Raw genomic sequence first — 17,799 nt, forward strand, 5'->3', positions numbered from 1 at the left:
ATACAATGCCAGAAATGCAGTGGAGACTGACACATTCACAGCAAAACAGTTGGTGAGACAGACGGGGTTAAAATGTAAATACATAATGCAAATTGATGTGTTTCTTAGGGCTGTGGTAAGCTGGAGGATAGTCCCTAATAATGGCGGCCATTACTGGTTGTCCCCAGCGTGTATATATATATATATATATATACCCGTCTAATAGACCAAAGAAAGTCAGAGGGGCCGAAAGGAATATTAAAAGACTTCACCCAAGGACAACTCCTTGTATTTTCAGATCATCTTTTATTGTAGGGTTAAAAACTCTTAATTGCTGGAAATATTTGTAGGGATATCGGGCAAAACTTACCAAACAATTGTAAATTTACAGTCCGATATTCATCTAACGTCTATTCCCAGCGCTATATTACTGCCGGTATAGATGGAATTATGTCGGGATGTCGTCTATGTACCTGGTCGTTCATGCCCATTATTATTTAATATTATTACTCAGCACAACTAGACATAGAATACACATAGATTATTTGTAGGGAAAAAATATTTCCGTAATAATAAATAATATAACTATATTTCATCTAAAATAAAAAAAAATCTAATAAGTCAGAAAATGAAGATAATAAAAATAAAATAAAAACAGGGTAATAAAATAAGAAATACAAAAAAAAATTAAATTGAAAAAAAATACAATTATTTAAATAGAATAAAACATAAAGAATATAATACATGAAATAAAAATAATGTAAAAGTTACAATAAGACACAATTAAATTAAACCAAAAATAAAATAGAAAATAATTTTGTAAAAAAATAAGGAAGTTGAATAAACTTCAAACAATAAAAAATGAAATATGTAAATACCAAAATTAAAGTAAAATAATAATAATAAACCATACAAAATAATTATAATAGGAAAAAAATATTTAAAATCAAATAACATTTAAAAATAATAAAAAAAATACTTAAAAAGATTAAATAGGTAAAGTAATAAAATCAAATATTTAAAGTAGAAAAAAAAATAATATAAAGTAAATCCGATAAAGTCTTTGCTTCCTCTCCAGGTGCTCCATTTTTCCCTGTTCTTGTTGTACTGAATCTTCCTGCCGTCAGCGCTAATCATCTGTTCCTGACGTTCTGCTCCTTGACCTGAGCTCGCACTTTCCCGGATCCATTAAGGAATCTGGACTTTTACGAGTCACCTGTTGCTTTTGTGTGAGCCGCTCGCGCTGCTCTAATGGAAAGACTTCTCTGCGGCTCAGGCGCTTCATTAGTGCGGCGCTGGGGTCCTCGTATCTCACCGCGCCGGAGCGTGTGCTCGGAGAAGTTCTGATAATAACTGTTTTATCTCCGTGTCCTGCCGGCAGCGTCCATTCATCGCCTGCGTCATGCGCCCTCAATCATGTGCGCAAAAGTCACATCCTTTTTCCCCGCCCCTCTCGTCTGGAGAAAAGAGCCCGGATAATGCGACAACTTCACTCAAATCCAAGCGCAACAAAATGAATACGGCGGCTGTAAGGAGGAGGAGCGGCAGCGACTGTGAGGAGGGGGGAGCGGCGGCGGCTGTGAGGAGGGGTATCGGCGGCGGCTGTGAGGAGGGGTATCGGCGGTGGCGTGTTTCTTTCATTTTTTTTATCCCCCCCTCCCACTGTAACCCAGTCAGAATCAGACGTTTAATGAATCAAATGAGGAGAAAAAACAGATGCAAAGAAAAACGGCGAGAAGACGCTGCGTAATAAGGTGATGAGGAGCGCAAGGAGGGTCCTCAGGGGCTGATCTGCTGCTTTTATGGACCCCAGAATTTTTTCAGGATTAATAATAATGTACAGCTGCACAGGGACTCTACACTTCTTAGAACAAGCCCCCTGCTCCCCCTCATGTCCTGTGGATCGGTGACACGGCATCGTTCACACCACGGTTTTGCATCCTGTTTTGGTTCTGGGACACAGAAATGGTGCCGCTCCTCTTTACTGTCCTGTTTATGAACAGGATCCCGATGGATCCAGTATTATGTACAATAGACGTCAATGGCAGCAGATGGACATCATGTTTTAAAGGTACCGTACATGTTTTTCTAATATTGAAAAATAAACAGTAACTTTCAACAGGATACAAAAACATGTGGTGTGAACAGAGTCTTACATAGACACTGTATTATCCTAACCAGCCAATAACAGAGCCTCGATGATTGTCAGTGACTGTGTGACAGCCCGCAAACTCCTCCTGGGAAGAAGAAAGGCAGAGAGAGGCACCGGCAACCCTCAGTACAGGTGCAGCTGGGAAGTAACCCCTACCCTAGACCACCAGGGATGCCACCATTAACTCATCCACTACCCTACACCGCCAGGGATGCCACCATTAACTCATCCACTACCCTACACCGCCAGGGATGCCACCATTAACTCATCCACTACCCTAAACCGCCAGGGATGCCACCATTAACTCATCCACTACCTTGGACCACCAGGGATGCCACCATTAACTCATCCACTACCCTACACTACCAGGGATACCACCATTAACTCATCCACTACCCTACACCACCAGGGATGCCAACATTAACTCATCCACTGCCCTACACCACCAGGGATGCCACCATTAACTCATCCACTACCCTAAACCACCAGGGATGTCACCATTAACTCATCCACTACCCTACACCGCCAGGGATGTCACCATTAACTCATCCACTACCCTACACCACCAGGGATGCCACCATTAACTCATGCACTCCCCTAGACCACCAGGGATGCCACCATTAACTCATCCACTACCCTACACCACCAGGGATGCCACCATTAACTCATGCACTACCCTAGACCACCAGGGATGCCACCATTAACTCATCCACTACCCTACACCACCTGGGATGTCACCATTAACTCATCCACTACCCTACACCAGGGATACCACCATTAACTCATCCACTACCCTAGACCACCAGGGATACCACCATTAACTCATCCACTACCCTACACCACCAGGGATGCCACCATTAACTCATCCACTACCCTAGACCACCATGGATACCACCATTAACTCATCCACTACCCTACACCACCTGGGATGTCACCATTAACTCATCCACTACCCTACACCACCAGGGATGCCACCATTAACTCATTCACTACCCTACACCACCAGGGATGCCACCATTAACTCATGCACTACCCTAGACCCCCAGGGATGTAACCATTAACTCATCCACTACCCTAGACCACCAGGGATACCACCATTAACTCATCCACTACCTACACCACCAGGGATGTCACCATTAACTCATCCACTACCCTACACCACCTGGGATGTCACCATTAACTCATCCACTACCCTACACCACCAGGGATGCCACCATTAACTCATGCACTACCCTAGACCCCCAGGGATGTAACCATTAACTCATCCACTACCCTACACCACCTGGGATGTCACCATTAACTCATCCACTACCCTAGACCACCAGGGATACCACCATTAACTCATCCACTACCCTACACCACCTGGGATGTCACCATTAACTCACCATTTTCTCTCCCCTCTTTTCCCCTCTTCCTTTTTCTAATCTGCAATTTTGTCTGAGAACCCCAAAAGTATCTAATTTCACCGAATCAGAAACATTTTGGGCAATTCGGACCGAATTTGATTGGTTTAGAATGGATTATCTCATCTGTAATGTTATCATTAACCAATTCACAACCCTAGACCACGAAGGATGTTCGCATTAACCCCTTCACTTTTGTGGGAAAACGGTCAAAAAGTGGTGGATTCTTTTTAACCCTCTGCAGACCGGTTAAGTGTTGCGGGGCCGGTCCGCTTTACATGACCCCTTCTTTATATACTCTACGAGGGCATATAAATGATATATACTCCCCTCTATGAAGTTCTCCTGCAACATCGTGGAAACCAAACAGTAATTACAGGGCGCAGAGCCCGACGCGGTACAGAGGGTCCGAGCTGCAGAGAACTAAAACTCACATTCTTCGGCAGTCAGGTCATGCTGGTAGTTGTAGTTTTGCAATAATTGGAAATCCCCGGTCGGCAGCCAGTGCTGTTCAGTGGAGGAGAGCGGCGTCTTCTTTACATGGCCGCCCTCAGCGCGGCGTTTAACGTGCGACATGTTGATCCTTGTCGGGGGTTCTGCCGGATTCTACGCGTTCTCGTCATGACGGAATTTCACGTTTAGAGTAAAAGCCTCAGAGAAACCGCGACGTGAATGTTCTTGCTCTTGCTTTGAGCGGCACACATTTCGTATGCCCCCGTGGCCGCGCGCCAGGACGCGGTAAATAACAAGCGGCGGCTCTGCTGATATTGGGATTTCTCCTCCAACCGTCATAATAACAGAAAACACATTTTATTGGTCTAATAACAAACTGGAGGAGTTCAGCGAGCGAGCGAGCGGCCGGAGATCACATAATGGATGCCTTTAATAGCGCGGCCTCCGGCGGGGGGTTTATATCAGAGTTCACCGTACACTACAGACATGAGTAATAGAAACCCCTGCGCTCCGGCAATATACACACTGCCGGGAAACCATGGCGGGGGGGGGGGGGGGGTCCGGCCTGAGGGTCTGACCGTCTTCACGTCCCCTCCGAGACCTCCTGCTATTAATACTGTATATCATAGCGAGAGCGCAGCGCAGCGTCTGCTGCTTCTCTAATAAACCTACGGAGGTAGTCAATCCCCCGCAGTGACGGGAGGTGCGGATGTAGCCATCTTTATCTTGGTTCTGATAGTTTGTTACAGCGTGAGATCACACAACAAAAGCCATTGAAAAAAGTCAAGATAAAGATGGCTACATATGTACAACACACAAGCAGATCATCTGAGACCTCCCCACACACGGATCATGGAAGATCTGATCCTCGACAAATACTTATACAAACAGGGGGCGGGGCTGTGACAACCTCTCACACATGATATACAGGCTGGTTGTCAGTAGTAATAGATGAATAGCTGTTACTGTATATAAGATGTGTGGATCTCATGTCTGATCACAGTGTAATTATATTATATATCAGTGATGTCAGTAACAGGGGGCGGGGCTGTGACAACCTCTCACACATGATACACAGGCTGGTTGTCAGTAGTAATAGATGAATAGCTGTTACTGTATATAAGATGTGTGGATCTCATGTCTGATCACAGTGTAATTATATTATATATCAGTGATGTCAGTAACAGGGGGCGGGGCTGTGACAACCTCTCACACATGATATACAGGCTGGTTGTCAGTAGTAATAGATGAATAGCTGTCACTGTATATAAGATGTGTGGATCTCATGTCTGATCACAATGTAATTATATTATATATCAGTGATGTCAGTAACAGGGGGCGGGGCTGTGACAACCTCTCACACGTGATATACAGGCTGGTTGTCAGTAGTAATAGATGAATAGCTGTGACTGTATATAAGATGTGTGGATCTCATGTCTGATCACATGTAATTATATTATATATCAGTGATGTCAGTAACAGGGGGCGGGGCTGTGACAACCTCTCACACATGGTATACAGGCTGGTGTCAGTAGTAATAGATGAATAGCTGTCACTGTATATAAGATGTGTGGATCTCATGTCTGATCACAATGTAATTATATTATATATCAGTGATGTCAGTAACAGGGGGCGGGGCTGTGACTACCTCTCACACATGATATACAGGCTGGTTGTCAGTAGTAATAGATGAATAGCTGTTACTGTATATAAGATGTGTGGATCTCATGTCTGATCACAGTGTAATTATATTATATATCAGTGATGTCAGTAACAGGGGGCGGGGCTGTGACAACCTCTCACACATGATACACAGGCTGGTTGTCAGTAGTAATAGATGAATAGCTGTTACTGTATATAAGATGTGTGGATCTCATGTCTGATCACAATGTAATTATATTATATATCAGTGATGTCAGTAATAGGGGGCGGGGCTGTGACAACCTCTCACACATGATATACAGGCTGGTTGTCAGTAGTAATAGATGAATAGCTGTCACTGTATATAAGATGTGTGGATCTCATGTCTGATCACATGTAATTATATTATATATCAGTGATGTCAGTAACAGGGGGCGGGGCTGTGACAACCTCTCACACATGATATACAGGCTGGTTGTCAGTAGTAATAGATGAATAGCTGTTACTGTATATAAGATGTGTGGATCTCATGTCTGATCACAGTGTAATTATATTACATATCAGTGATGTCAGTAACAGGGGGCGGAGCTGTGACAACCTCTCACACATGATACACAGGCTGGTTGTCAGTAGTAATAGATGAATAGCTGTTACTGTATATAAGATGTGTGGATCTCATGTCTGATCACAGTGTAATTATATTATATATCAGTGATGTCAGTAACAGGGGGCGGGGCTGTGACAACCTCTCACACATGATACACAGGCTGGTTGTCAGTAGTAATAGATGAATAGCTGTTACTGTATATAAGATGTGTGGATCTCATGTCTGATCACAATGTAATTATATTATATATCAGTGATGTCAGTAACAGGGGGCGGGGCTGTGACAACCTCTCACACATGATATACAGGCTGGTTGTCAGTAGTAATAGATGAATAGCTGTCACTGTATATAAGATGTGTGGATCTCATGTCTGATCACATGTAATTATATTATATATCAGTGATGTGAGTAACAGGGGGCGGGGCTGTGACAACCTCTCACACATGATATACAGGCTGGTTGTCAGTAGTAATAGATGAATAGCTGTTACTGTATATAAGATGTGTGGATCTCATGTCTGATCACAGTGTAATTATATTATATATCAGTGATGTCAGTAACAGGGGGCGGGGCTGTGACAACCTCTCACACATGATATACAGGCTGGTTGTCACTAGTAATATATGAATAGCTGTTACTGTATATAAGATATGTGGATCTCATGTCTGATCACAGTGTAATTATATTATATATCAGTGATGTCAGTAACAGGGGGCGGGGCTGTGACAACCTCTCACACATGATATACAGGCTGGTTGTCAGTAGTAATAGATGCATAGCTGTTACTGTATATAAGATGTGTGGATCTCATGTCTGATCACAGTGTAATTATATTATATATCAGTGATGTCAGTAACAGGGGCGGGGCTGTGACAACCTCTCACACATGATATACAGGCTGGTTGTCACTAGTAATATATGAATAGCTGTTACTGTATATAAGATATGTGGATCTCATGTCTGATCACAGTGTAATTATATTATATATCAGTGATGTCAGTAACAGGGGGCGGGGCTGTGACAACCTCTCACACATGATATACAGGCTGGTTGTCAGTAGTAATAGATGAATAGCTGTGACTGTATATAAGATGTGTGGATCTCATGTCTGATCACAATGTAATTATATTATATATCAGTGATGTCAGTAACAGGGGGCGGGGCTGTGACAACCTCTCACACATGATATACAGGCTGGTTGTCAGTAGTAATAGATGAATAGCTGTTACTGTATATAAGATGTGTGGATCTCATGTCTGATCACATGTAATTATATTATATATCAGTGATGTCAGTAACAGGGGGCGGGGCTGTGACAACCTCTCACACATGATATACAGGCTGGTTGTCAGTAGTAATAGATGAATAGCTGTTACTGTATATAAGATGTGTGGATCTCATGTCTGATCACAGTGTAATTATATTATATATCAGTGATGTCAGTAACAGGGGGCGGAGCTGTGACAACCTCTCACACATGATATACAGGCTGGTTGTCAGTAGTAGCAGATGAATAGCTGTTACTGTATATAAGATGTGTGGATCTCATGTCTGATCACCATGTAATTATATTATATATCAGTGATGTCAGTAACAGGGGGCGGGGCTGTGACAACCTCTCACACATGGTATACAGGCAGGTTGTCAGTAGTAATAGATGAATAGCTGTTACTGTATATAAGATGTGTGGATCTCATGTCTGATCACAATGTCATTATATTATATATCAGTGATGTCAGTAACAGGGGGCGGGGCTGTGACAACCTCTCACACGATATACAGGCTGGTTGTCAGTAGTAATAGGTGAATAGCTCTTACTGTATATAAGATGTGTGGATCTCATGTCTGATCACAGTGTAATTATATTATATATCAGTGATGTCAGTAACAGGGGGCGGGGCTGTGACAACCTCTCACACATGATATACAGGCTGGTTGTCAGTAGTAATAGATGAATAGCTGTTACTGTATATAAGATGTGTGGATCTCATGTCTGATCACAGTGTAATTATATTATATAACAGTGATGTCAGTAACAGGGGGCGGAGCTGTGACAACCTCTCACACATGATATACAGGCTGGTTGTCAGTAGTAGCAGATGAATAGCTGTTACTGTATATAAGATGTGTGGATCTCATGTCTGATCACCATGTAATTATATTATATATCAGTGATGTCAGTAACAGGGGGCGGGGCTGTGACAACCTCTCACACATGGTATACAGGCAGGTTGTCAGTAGTAATAGATGAATAGCTGTTACTGTATATAAGATGTGTGGATCTCATGTCTGATCACAGTGTAATTATATTATATATCAGTGATGTCAGTAACAGGGGGCGGAGCTGTGACAACCTCTCACACATGATATACAGGCTGGTTGTCAGTAGTAATAGATGAATAGCTGTCACTGTATATAAGATGTGTGGATCTCATGTCTGATCACATGTAATTATATTATATATCAGTGATGTGAGTAACAGGGGGCGGGGCTGTGACAACCTCTCACACATGATATACAGGCTGGTTGTCAGTAGTAATAGATGAATAGCTGTTACTGTATATAAGATGTGTGGATCTCATGTCTGATCACAATGTCATTATATTATATATCAGTGATGTCAGTAACAGGGGGCGGGGCTGTGACAACCTCTCACACGATATACAGGCTGGTTGTCAGTAGTAATAGGTGAATAGCTCTTACTGTATATAAGATGTGTGGATCTCATGTCTGATCACAGTGTAATTATATTATATATCAGTGATGTCAGTAACAGGGGGCGGGGCTGTGACAACCTCTCACACATGATATACAGGCTGGTTGTCAGTAGTAATAGATGAATAGCTGTTACTGTATATAAGATGTGTGGATCTCATGTCTGATCACAGTGTAATTATATTATATAACAGTGATGTCAGTAACAGGGGGCGGGGCTGTGACAACCTCTCACACATGATATACAGGCTGGTTGTCAGTAGTAATAGATGAATAGCTGTTACTGTATATAAGATGTGTGGGTCTCATGTCTGATCACAATCTAATTATATTATATATCAGTGATGTCAGTAACAGGGGGCGGAGCTGTGACAACCTCTCACACATGATATACAGGCTGGTTGTCAGTAGTAATAGATGAATAGCTGTTACTGTATATAAGATGTGTGGATCTCATGTCTGATCACAGTGTAATTATATTATATATCAGTGATGTCAGTAACAGGGGGCGGAGCTGTGACAACCTCTCACACATGATATACAGGCTGGTTGTCAGTAGTAGCAGATGAATAGCTGTTACTGTATATAAGATGTGTGGATCTCATGTCTGATCACAGTGTAATTATATTATATATCAGTGATGTCAGTAACAGGGGGCGGAGCTGTGACAACCTCTCACACATGATATACAGGCAGGTTGTCAGTAGTAATAGATGAATAGCTGTTACTGTATATAAGATGTGTGGCTCTCATGTCTGATCACAGTGTAATTATATTATATATCAGTGATGTTAGTAACAGGAGGCGGGGCTGTGACAACCTCTCACATGATATACAGGCTGGTTGTCAGTAGTAATAGATGAATAGCTGTTACTGTATATAAGATGTGTGGATCTCATGTCTGATCACAATGTAATTATATTATATATCAGTGATGTCAGTAACAGGGGGCGGAGCTGTGACAACCTCTCACACATGATATACGGGCTGGTTGTCAGTAGTAATAGATGAATAGCTGTTACTGTATATAAGATGTGTGGATCTCATGTCTGATCACAATGTAATTATATTATATATCAGTGATGTCAGTAACGGGGCGGGGCTGTGACAACCTCTCACACATGATACGCAGGCTGGTTGTCAGTAGTAATAGATGAATAGCTGTTACTGTATATAAGATGTGTGGATCTCATGTCTGATCACATGTAATTATATTATATATCAGTGATGTCAGTAACAGGGGGCGGGGCTGTGACAACCTCTCACACATGATATACAGGCTGGTTGTCAGTAGTAATAGGTGAATAGCTGTTACTGTATATAAGATGTGTGGATCTCATGTCTGATCACAGTGTAATTATATTATATATCAGTGATGTCAGTAACAGGGGGTGGGGCTGTGACAACCTCTCACACATGATATACAGGCTGGTTGTCAGTAGTAATAGATGAATAGCTGTTACTGTATAGAAGATGTGTGGATCTCATGTCTGATCACAGTGTAATTATATTATATATCAGTGATGTCAGTAACAGGGGGCGGGGCTGTGACAACCTCTCACACATGGTATACAGGCTGGTTGTCAGTAGTAATAGATGAATAGCTGTTACTGTATATAAGATGTGTGGATCTCATGTCTGATCACAGTGTAATTATATTATATATCAGTGATGTCAGTAACAGGGGGCGGAGCTGTGACAACCTCTCACACATGATATACAGGCTGGTTGTCAGTAGTAATAGATGAATAGCTGTTACTGTATATAAGATGTGTGGATCTCATGTCTGATCACAGTGTAATTATATTATATATCAGTGATGTCAGTAACAGGGGGCGGGGCTGTGACAACCTCTCACACATGATATACAGGCTGGTTGTCAGTAGTAATAGATGAATAGCTGTTACTGTATATAAGATGTGTGGATCTCATGTCTGATCACATGTAATTATATTATATATCAGTGATGTCAGTAACTGGGGGCGGGGCTGTGACAACCTCTCACACATGATATACAGGCTGGTGTCAGTAGTAATAGATGAATAGCTGTTACTGTATATAAGATGTGTGGATCTCATGTCTGATCACAATGTAATTATATTATATATCAGTGATGTCAGTAACGGGGCGGGGCTGTGACAACCTCTCACACATGATATACAGGCTGGTTGTCAGTAGTAATAGATGAATAGCTGTTACTGTATATAAGATGTGTGGATCTCATGTCTGATCACAGTGTAATTATATTATATATCAGTGATGTCAGTAACAGGGGGCGGGGCTGTGACAACCTCTCACACATGATATACAGGCTGGTTGTCAGTAGTAATAGATGAATAGCTGTTACTGTATATAAGATGTGTGGATCTCATGTTTGATTACAGTGTAATTATATTATATATCAGTGATGTCAGTAACAGGGGGCGGGGCTGTGACAACCTCTCACACATGATATACGGGCTGGTTGTCAGTAGTAATAGATGAATAGCTGTTACTGTATATAAGATGTGTGGATCTCATGTCTGATCACAATGTAATTATATTATATATCAGTGATGTCAGTAACAGGGGGCGGGGCTGTGACAACCTCTCACACATGATATACAGGCTGGTTGTCAGTAGTAATAGATGAATAGCTGTTACTGTATATAAGATGTGTGGATCTCATGTCTGATCACAATGTAATTATATTATATATCAGTGATGTCAGTAACAGGGGGCGGAGCTGTGACAACCTCCCACACATGATATACAGGCTGGTTGTCAGTAGTAATAGATGAATAGCTGTTACTGTATATAAGATGTGTGGATCTCATGTCTGATCACAGTGTAATTATATTATATATCAGTGATGTCAGTAACAGGGGGCGGGGCTGTGACAACCTCTCACACATGATATACAGGCTGGTTGTCAGTAGTAATAGATGAATAGCTGTGACTGTATATAAGATGTGTGGATCTCATGTCTGATCACAGTGTAATTATATTATATATCAGTGATGTCAGTAACAGGGGGCGGGGCTGTGACAACCTCTCACACATGATACACAGGCTGGTTGTCAGTAGTAATAGATGAATAGCTGTTACTGTATATAAGATGTGTGGATCTCATGTCTGATCACATGTAATTATATTATATATCAGTGATATCAGTAACGGGGCGGAGCTGTGACAACCTCTCACACATGGTATACAGGCTGGTTGTCAGTAGTAATAGATGAATAGCTGTTACTGTATATAAGATGTGTGGATCTCATGTCTGATCACAGTGTAATTATATTATATAACAGTGATGTCAGTAACAGGGGGCGGGGCTGTGACAACCTCTCACACATGATATACAGGCTGGTTGTCAGTAGTAATAGATGAATAGCTGTTACTGTATATAAGATGTGTGGATCTCATGTCTGATCACAGTGTAATTATATTATATATCAGTGATGTCAGTAACAGGGGGCGGGGCTGTGACAACCTCACACACAGTCATTTATCTTGATAAAGAATGATTATATATATATTCGTTTTTTATTTAAATCTTCGCCATTGCGATGTATGGAGTGTCATGAACGCCCTGGCGGGGGCTGGTAGGGGACGATGTAGCCCTGGTACGGCCCAGTTTCTCCAGTCACCCGTGGGCATTGCCATAGTTGGGGTGACTCCACCTCTTATAATTATATTTCTTGTGTCTTCTTCTGCAGTTGCGCCAGTTGTGGAGCCGAAGTTCCAGGACATCCGGTTACCGATGAAGCGCAGCATCACCTTGAGGTGTAACATGTTGAAGGGGAGTCCGGTGAAAGTCGCCACCGCTGTCTGGAGGTTTAATCGGAGCCTGTTAAGCGTCCCCCCCATAGAGCAGCAGGAGTATTCTGAATACAAGATCAACAGCACCAGCAGGGAGACGAGCGGCGCCTATGAATGTACCATCTCTAACGACGTGGGCTCTGACTCCTGTGTCTTTCAGGTGACCGGTGAGTGGACCGCATTGTATGTGACTGTCCCATATCCTGAGGATGCCCGGTTTGCTATGCCCAGCATGACGTAGAATTGGCGCAGACATTACCACCACTCCGTTACTTCTGCAGCCTCTGGGAGAAGACGTTGTAAGAAGAAGTCGTCACCTCCCCCGGACAGAGCAGATCTCCGTTCTCTGTCTGAGAGTCTGACAACAAGGTTCCCGGGATACAATGGCCATTTAAAGCTTTGACCCAGAGGGGCCCAATCGTACCTGCGGCTCATACCCCGGTCATCTGGCTGGAACACAGTTTATTTAACCCCTTGGTCTAATAGATTGCCTGTCAGCGACACACTGCTATGCGAAGTCTTCCAAAACATTATGTAAATGATCGCAACGCCAAGTCCCTAAAGCGACAAAAAGTCAAAGTTTATTTTATTTTTTTTAAATTCTCCACCCTACTAAAAAAAATAATCCCCATTTTTCCCCCCAAAAAATTACATAGTTTAAAAAAAATAAAAAATAAAATATCTGGTATTGGGCATCCCCACAACTGGAACGGCCGGAATAACGACGTGAACTTCATATTTATACCGCACAATGTAATGGCAAAGCGTAAAAAAGAAAAGAGACGGCGGAGTTGCTGGTTTTTTTTTTTTTCACATTCCCCCCCCCAAAAAAAAAATGGGGGGGAGGAGTGTGTAGTCGATGGTGGGTTACAGAGTTACATTCGAAGTGAACCAAACCAAAACCTTAAAAGGGACACTCCACCTTTACATACGCCTTAGACAGTGGGACCCCCACAATCCCTACTTGTTAGAAGGTCCCTTGACAATAAGCTGATCGCAAAGTGTCCTCTTGCCGGGACCCCCAGTGATTATCTGTGATCTGTGGGGAAACCTGGCACTAAGTGTTCTGTTTCTCTGCAGCGCCCCCACAGGAGAAATGATGCATTACACAGTGTCCATTCATATCAATGTGTGACAGGACGGGTCCTCCAGAGAGACCCTCTCCACCAAGTGTATGGATATAAGATTTCTAAACTGGACAATCCCTTTAAGCTGCGATCACTAGGGGAATTTCCGCTGCGGAGGAAGCAGCCTCGCCCGGTGCCATCTATTTGTGTTTATTGTATTGGACGCCAATAGTCATGGGAAGCGAAAAACTGGTCCTGAGGGGCTCTGGATAATAGGCAGGAACCCCCTTTATTGCCTAATTTAGTCTAAACGAAGCGTAAAATGAAGATCTCGAACCCTCGGATTGCTGCAAAGGGGAATCTGCACCTCCACCCTAATAGCCCGGTATATGCCATATAAAGGGGGCTTCCTCCTGTTATTGAGGGGACTGGGGTGTCTGTGGGATAGTCCTCGGTCAGATGCGGCTCACTATAGACCATGACCAGGGCACAGAGTGGAATTCCAGATTATAATCAATCATTTCCTTATATTTTTATTTTCCAGGCAAGGCTTACAACCCCGAGTTTTACTTCGACACCCCAAACCCCATCGAGAGCTACAAACAGTTCAAGAATTACTCCTATCTCATTCAATGGACGCAGCGGGAGCCGAGCGCCGTGGATCCGGTGCTGCACTACAAGCTGGAGCTGAAGCCGGTAAGACCTGGGCGGACCGCCGGATATCGGTGCTTTCTATATAATATGGAACGGTCAAGTCAGGGCCAGGAAATCTTGACCCCCTAATTCTGGGGCGGTAGTGAGAGGCAGTGCCATAGTGTGACTTCTATTACACCAAGAGACTATTTCTAGATTGCATTCAGCTGCACAGCAAATGTAGATAAGAATTTTATGTTCAATGTCCCTTTAATTAAAGGGATTCTCCACTTTGGCCACCCCTTGTGTAGGGTGTTCTCCTCCAGATGATGCGCTGGGACTCCTGGTAATCAGGTGACCTCTTACTATTCAGCGTGGCGGATCTGACAGGGAGAAGGGTCAATCCTCGATCATCTCAACAAGGTTTGTCCAAGGTGGACAATTCCTCTAATAAAGTGTCTGTTTGTGAACCCTGTTCAGTCTCCTATGTCTCCGGCCCTGCTATGTCTCCGGCCCTGCTATGTCTCCGGCCCTGCTATGTCTCCGGCCCTGCTATATCTCCAGCTCTGCTATATCTCCAGCTCGGCTATATCTTCAGCTCGGCTATATCTTCAGCTCGGCTATATCTTCAGCTCTGCTATATCTCCAGCTCTGCTATATCTTCAGCTCTGCTATGTCTTCAGCTCGGCTATATCTTCAGCTCGGCTATATCTTCAGCTCTGCTATATCTCCAGCTCTGCTATATCTTCAGCTCTGCTATATCTTCAGCTCTGCTATGTCTTCAGCTCTGCTATGTCTTCAGCTCTGCTAGCCTCTTACACAAGTATCAGATTCTGGGTGACTCACTAATTGCTGGCCTAAAATAGGGGTTGTTATCCTGCTTTCCACAGGCCCTGAATGGCTTACATATATGCAGTCTTATATACAGTGATCCCCTTCTGCCTCTCTTTTGCTGCTCTTTTTGTGTCAGTCTTCACCGTAGCTCTAGCATTCTATTCAATAAACAGTTAGCCCAGGATTGACAAATCTATAGATGGTATCCAGGTAGAGCAGCGCTGCAGTACATGGAATGAGGGACGAGGAATCTGTTATATAAACACAATGCGGCACTTCTGGCTCATCTAGTCCATAGAGAAAACCATTATTTTATATGGATGAAGATATCGGCCGGTGTTCACCCTCTCGTTATTATGAGCGCACCATTCAACCCAGCCAGCAGCTCGGGGGTTAAGACGTCTGCCGCTTATTGATTGCTATGTTGTGTGTCTCTTGCCCCGTGCAGCGGGTAATGGGCTCTCTCGCGTTTGCTGCCCATTCTTCCTTCCATTATGCTTTTAGCGGGGGCATTCATGTAATCTCCCCATAGCCGAGACTGCACTTTACTAATAGACGCGCCGCGCTCACCCTGAATAAAAGACGTTAAAAGCGTCGCTGCTCCAGTGCGATAAATACCGCTACACGGCTAATATGTGATAAACCGAAGACCTGCCGAGCGGAGCGAGCGCCAACATCACGGAGGAAGAAAAACCTTGGTCAAAGCTCAGATTGTGTTCAATAGGTGGAGTATCATGTGGCCCTCAACCTGACACAAACCATCACAGACAATAGTAAAGCACAAGTCAGCAGCTCCAGATCACCAGTGGGGTTCACCTGGCGTGTCATCAGAGGAGGGGTCACCCCAAAAACCACGTCAAGTAATAATTAATGTTCCATAAACTCCAACGTCATCATGAAGCAGCCGATGGTTTCATATATTATACAGATAGTAACATTGTAACGAGCAGAGTCACTGCGTACAGGCATGACAGTACTTATCCTGTATTATACTCCAGAGCTGCACTCACTATTCTGCTGGTGGAGTCACTGTGTAAATACATTACATTACTTATCCTGTACTGATCCTGAGTTACATCCTGTATTATACTCCAGAGCTGCACTCACTATTCTGCTGGTGGAGTCACTGTGTACATACATTACATTACTTATCCTGTACTGATCCTGAGTTACATCCTGTATTATACTCCAGATCTGCACTCACTATTCTGCTGGTGGAGTCACTGTGTACATACATTACATTACTTATCCTGTACTGATCCTGAGTTACATCCTGTATTATACTCCAGAGCTGCACTCACTATTCTGCTGGTGGAGTCACTGTGTACATACATTACATTACTTATCCTGTACTGATCCTGAGTTACATCCTGTATTATACTCCAGAGCTGCACTCACTATTCTGCTGGTGGAGTCACTGTGTACATACATTACATTACTTATCCTGTACTGATCCTGAGTTATATCCTGTATTATACTCCAGAGCTGCACTCACTATTCTGCTGGTGGAGTCACTCTGTACATACATTACATTACTTATCCTGTACTGATCCTGAGTTATATCCTGTATTACATTCCAGAGATGCACTCACTATTCTGTTTATTGCAGAATCAGATGCAGAACAAGCAACAGGATCAGTAATGTAATGTACACAGTGACTCCACCAGCAGAATAGTGAGTGCAGCTCTGGAGTATAATACAGGATGTAACTCAGGATCAGTACAGGATAAGTAATGTATGTACACAGTGACTCCACCAGCAGAATAGTGAGTGCAGCTCTGGAGTATAATACAGGATGTAACTCAGGGTCAGTACAGGATAAGTAATGTCATGTATGTACACAGTGACTCCACCAGCAGAATAGTGAGTGCAGCTCTGGAGTATAATACAGGATGTAACTCAGGATCAGTACAGGATAAGTAATGTCATGTATGTACACAGTGACTCCACCAGCAGAATAGTGAGTGCAGCTCTGGAGTATAATACAGGATGTAACTCAGTATCAGTGCAGGATAAGTAATGTAATGTATGTACACAGTGACCCCACCAGCAGAATAGTGAGTGCAGCTCTGGAGTATAATACAGGATGTAACTCAGGATCAGTACAGGATAAGTAATGTCATGTATGTACACAGTGACTCCACCAGCAGAATAGTGAGTGCAGCTCTGGAGTATAATACAGGATGTAACTCAGGATCAGTACAGGATAAGTAATGTCATGTATGTACACAGTGACTCCACCAGCAGAATAGTGAGTGCAGCTCTGGAGTATAATACAGGATGTAACTCCGGATTAGTGCAGGAGTATGTATACAGTGACTCCACCAGCAGAATAGTGAGTACAGCTCTGGAGTATAATACAGGATGTAATTTAGGGTCAGTACAGGATAAGTAATGTATACAGTGACTCCACCAGCAGAATAGTGAGTGCAGCTCTAGAGTATAATACAGGATATAACTCAGGATCAGTACAGGATAAGTATTGTAATGTATGTACACAGTGACTCCACCAG

General features: G+C 43.1%; 1 protein-coding gene across 3 annotated transcripts in view; it reads left to right on the top strand.

Moving 5' to 3' along the window:
• The window catches only part of MDGA1 (MAM domain containing glycosylphosphatidylinositol anchor 1), a 323,508-nt gene that overhangs the window by 245,575 nt on the left and 60,134 nt on the right, over window positions 1–17,799 (top strand). For all 3 annotated transcript variants that reach the window (XM_075863504.1, XM_075863503.1, XM_075863505.1), the window contains 2 exons: window positions 12,649–12,918; window positions 14,363–14,514. In XM_075863504.1, the coding sequence (XP_075719619.1) occupies window positions 12,649–12,918; window positions 14,363–14,514 (422 nt within the window). The remainder of the gene's footprint in view (window positions 1–12,648; window positions 12,919–14,362; window positions 14,515–17,799) is intronic.

This window comes from Rhinoderma darwinii, chromosome 4 (assembly GCF_050947455.1).
Source record: "Rhinoderma darwinii isolate aRhiDar2 chromosome 4, aRhiDar2.hap1, whole genome shotgun sequence".
In the NCBI taxonomy this organism is placed as follows: Eukaryota; Metazoa; Chordata; class Amphibia; order Anura; family Rhinodermatidae; genus Rhinoderma; species Rhinoderma darwinii.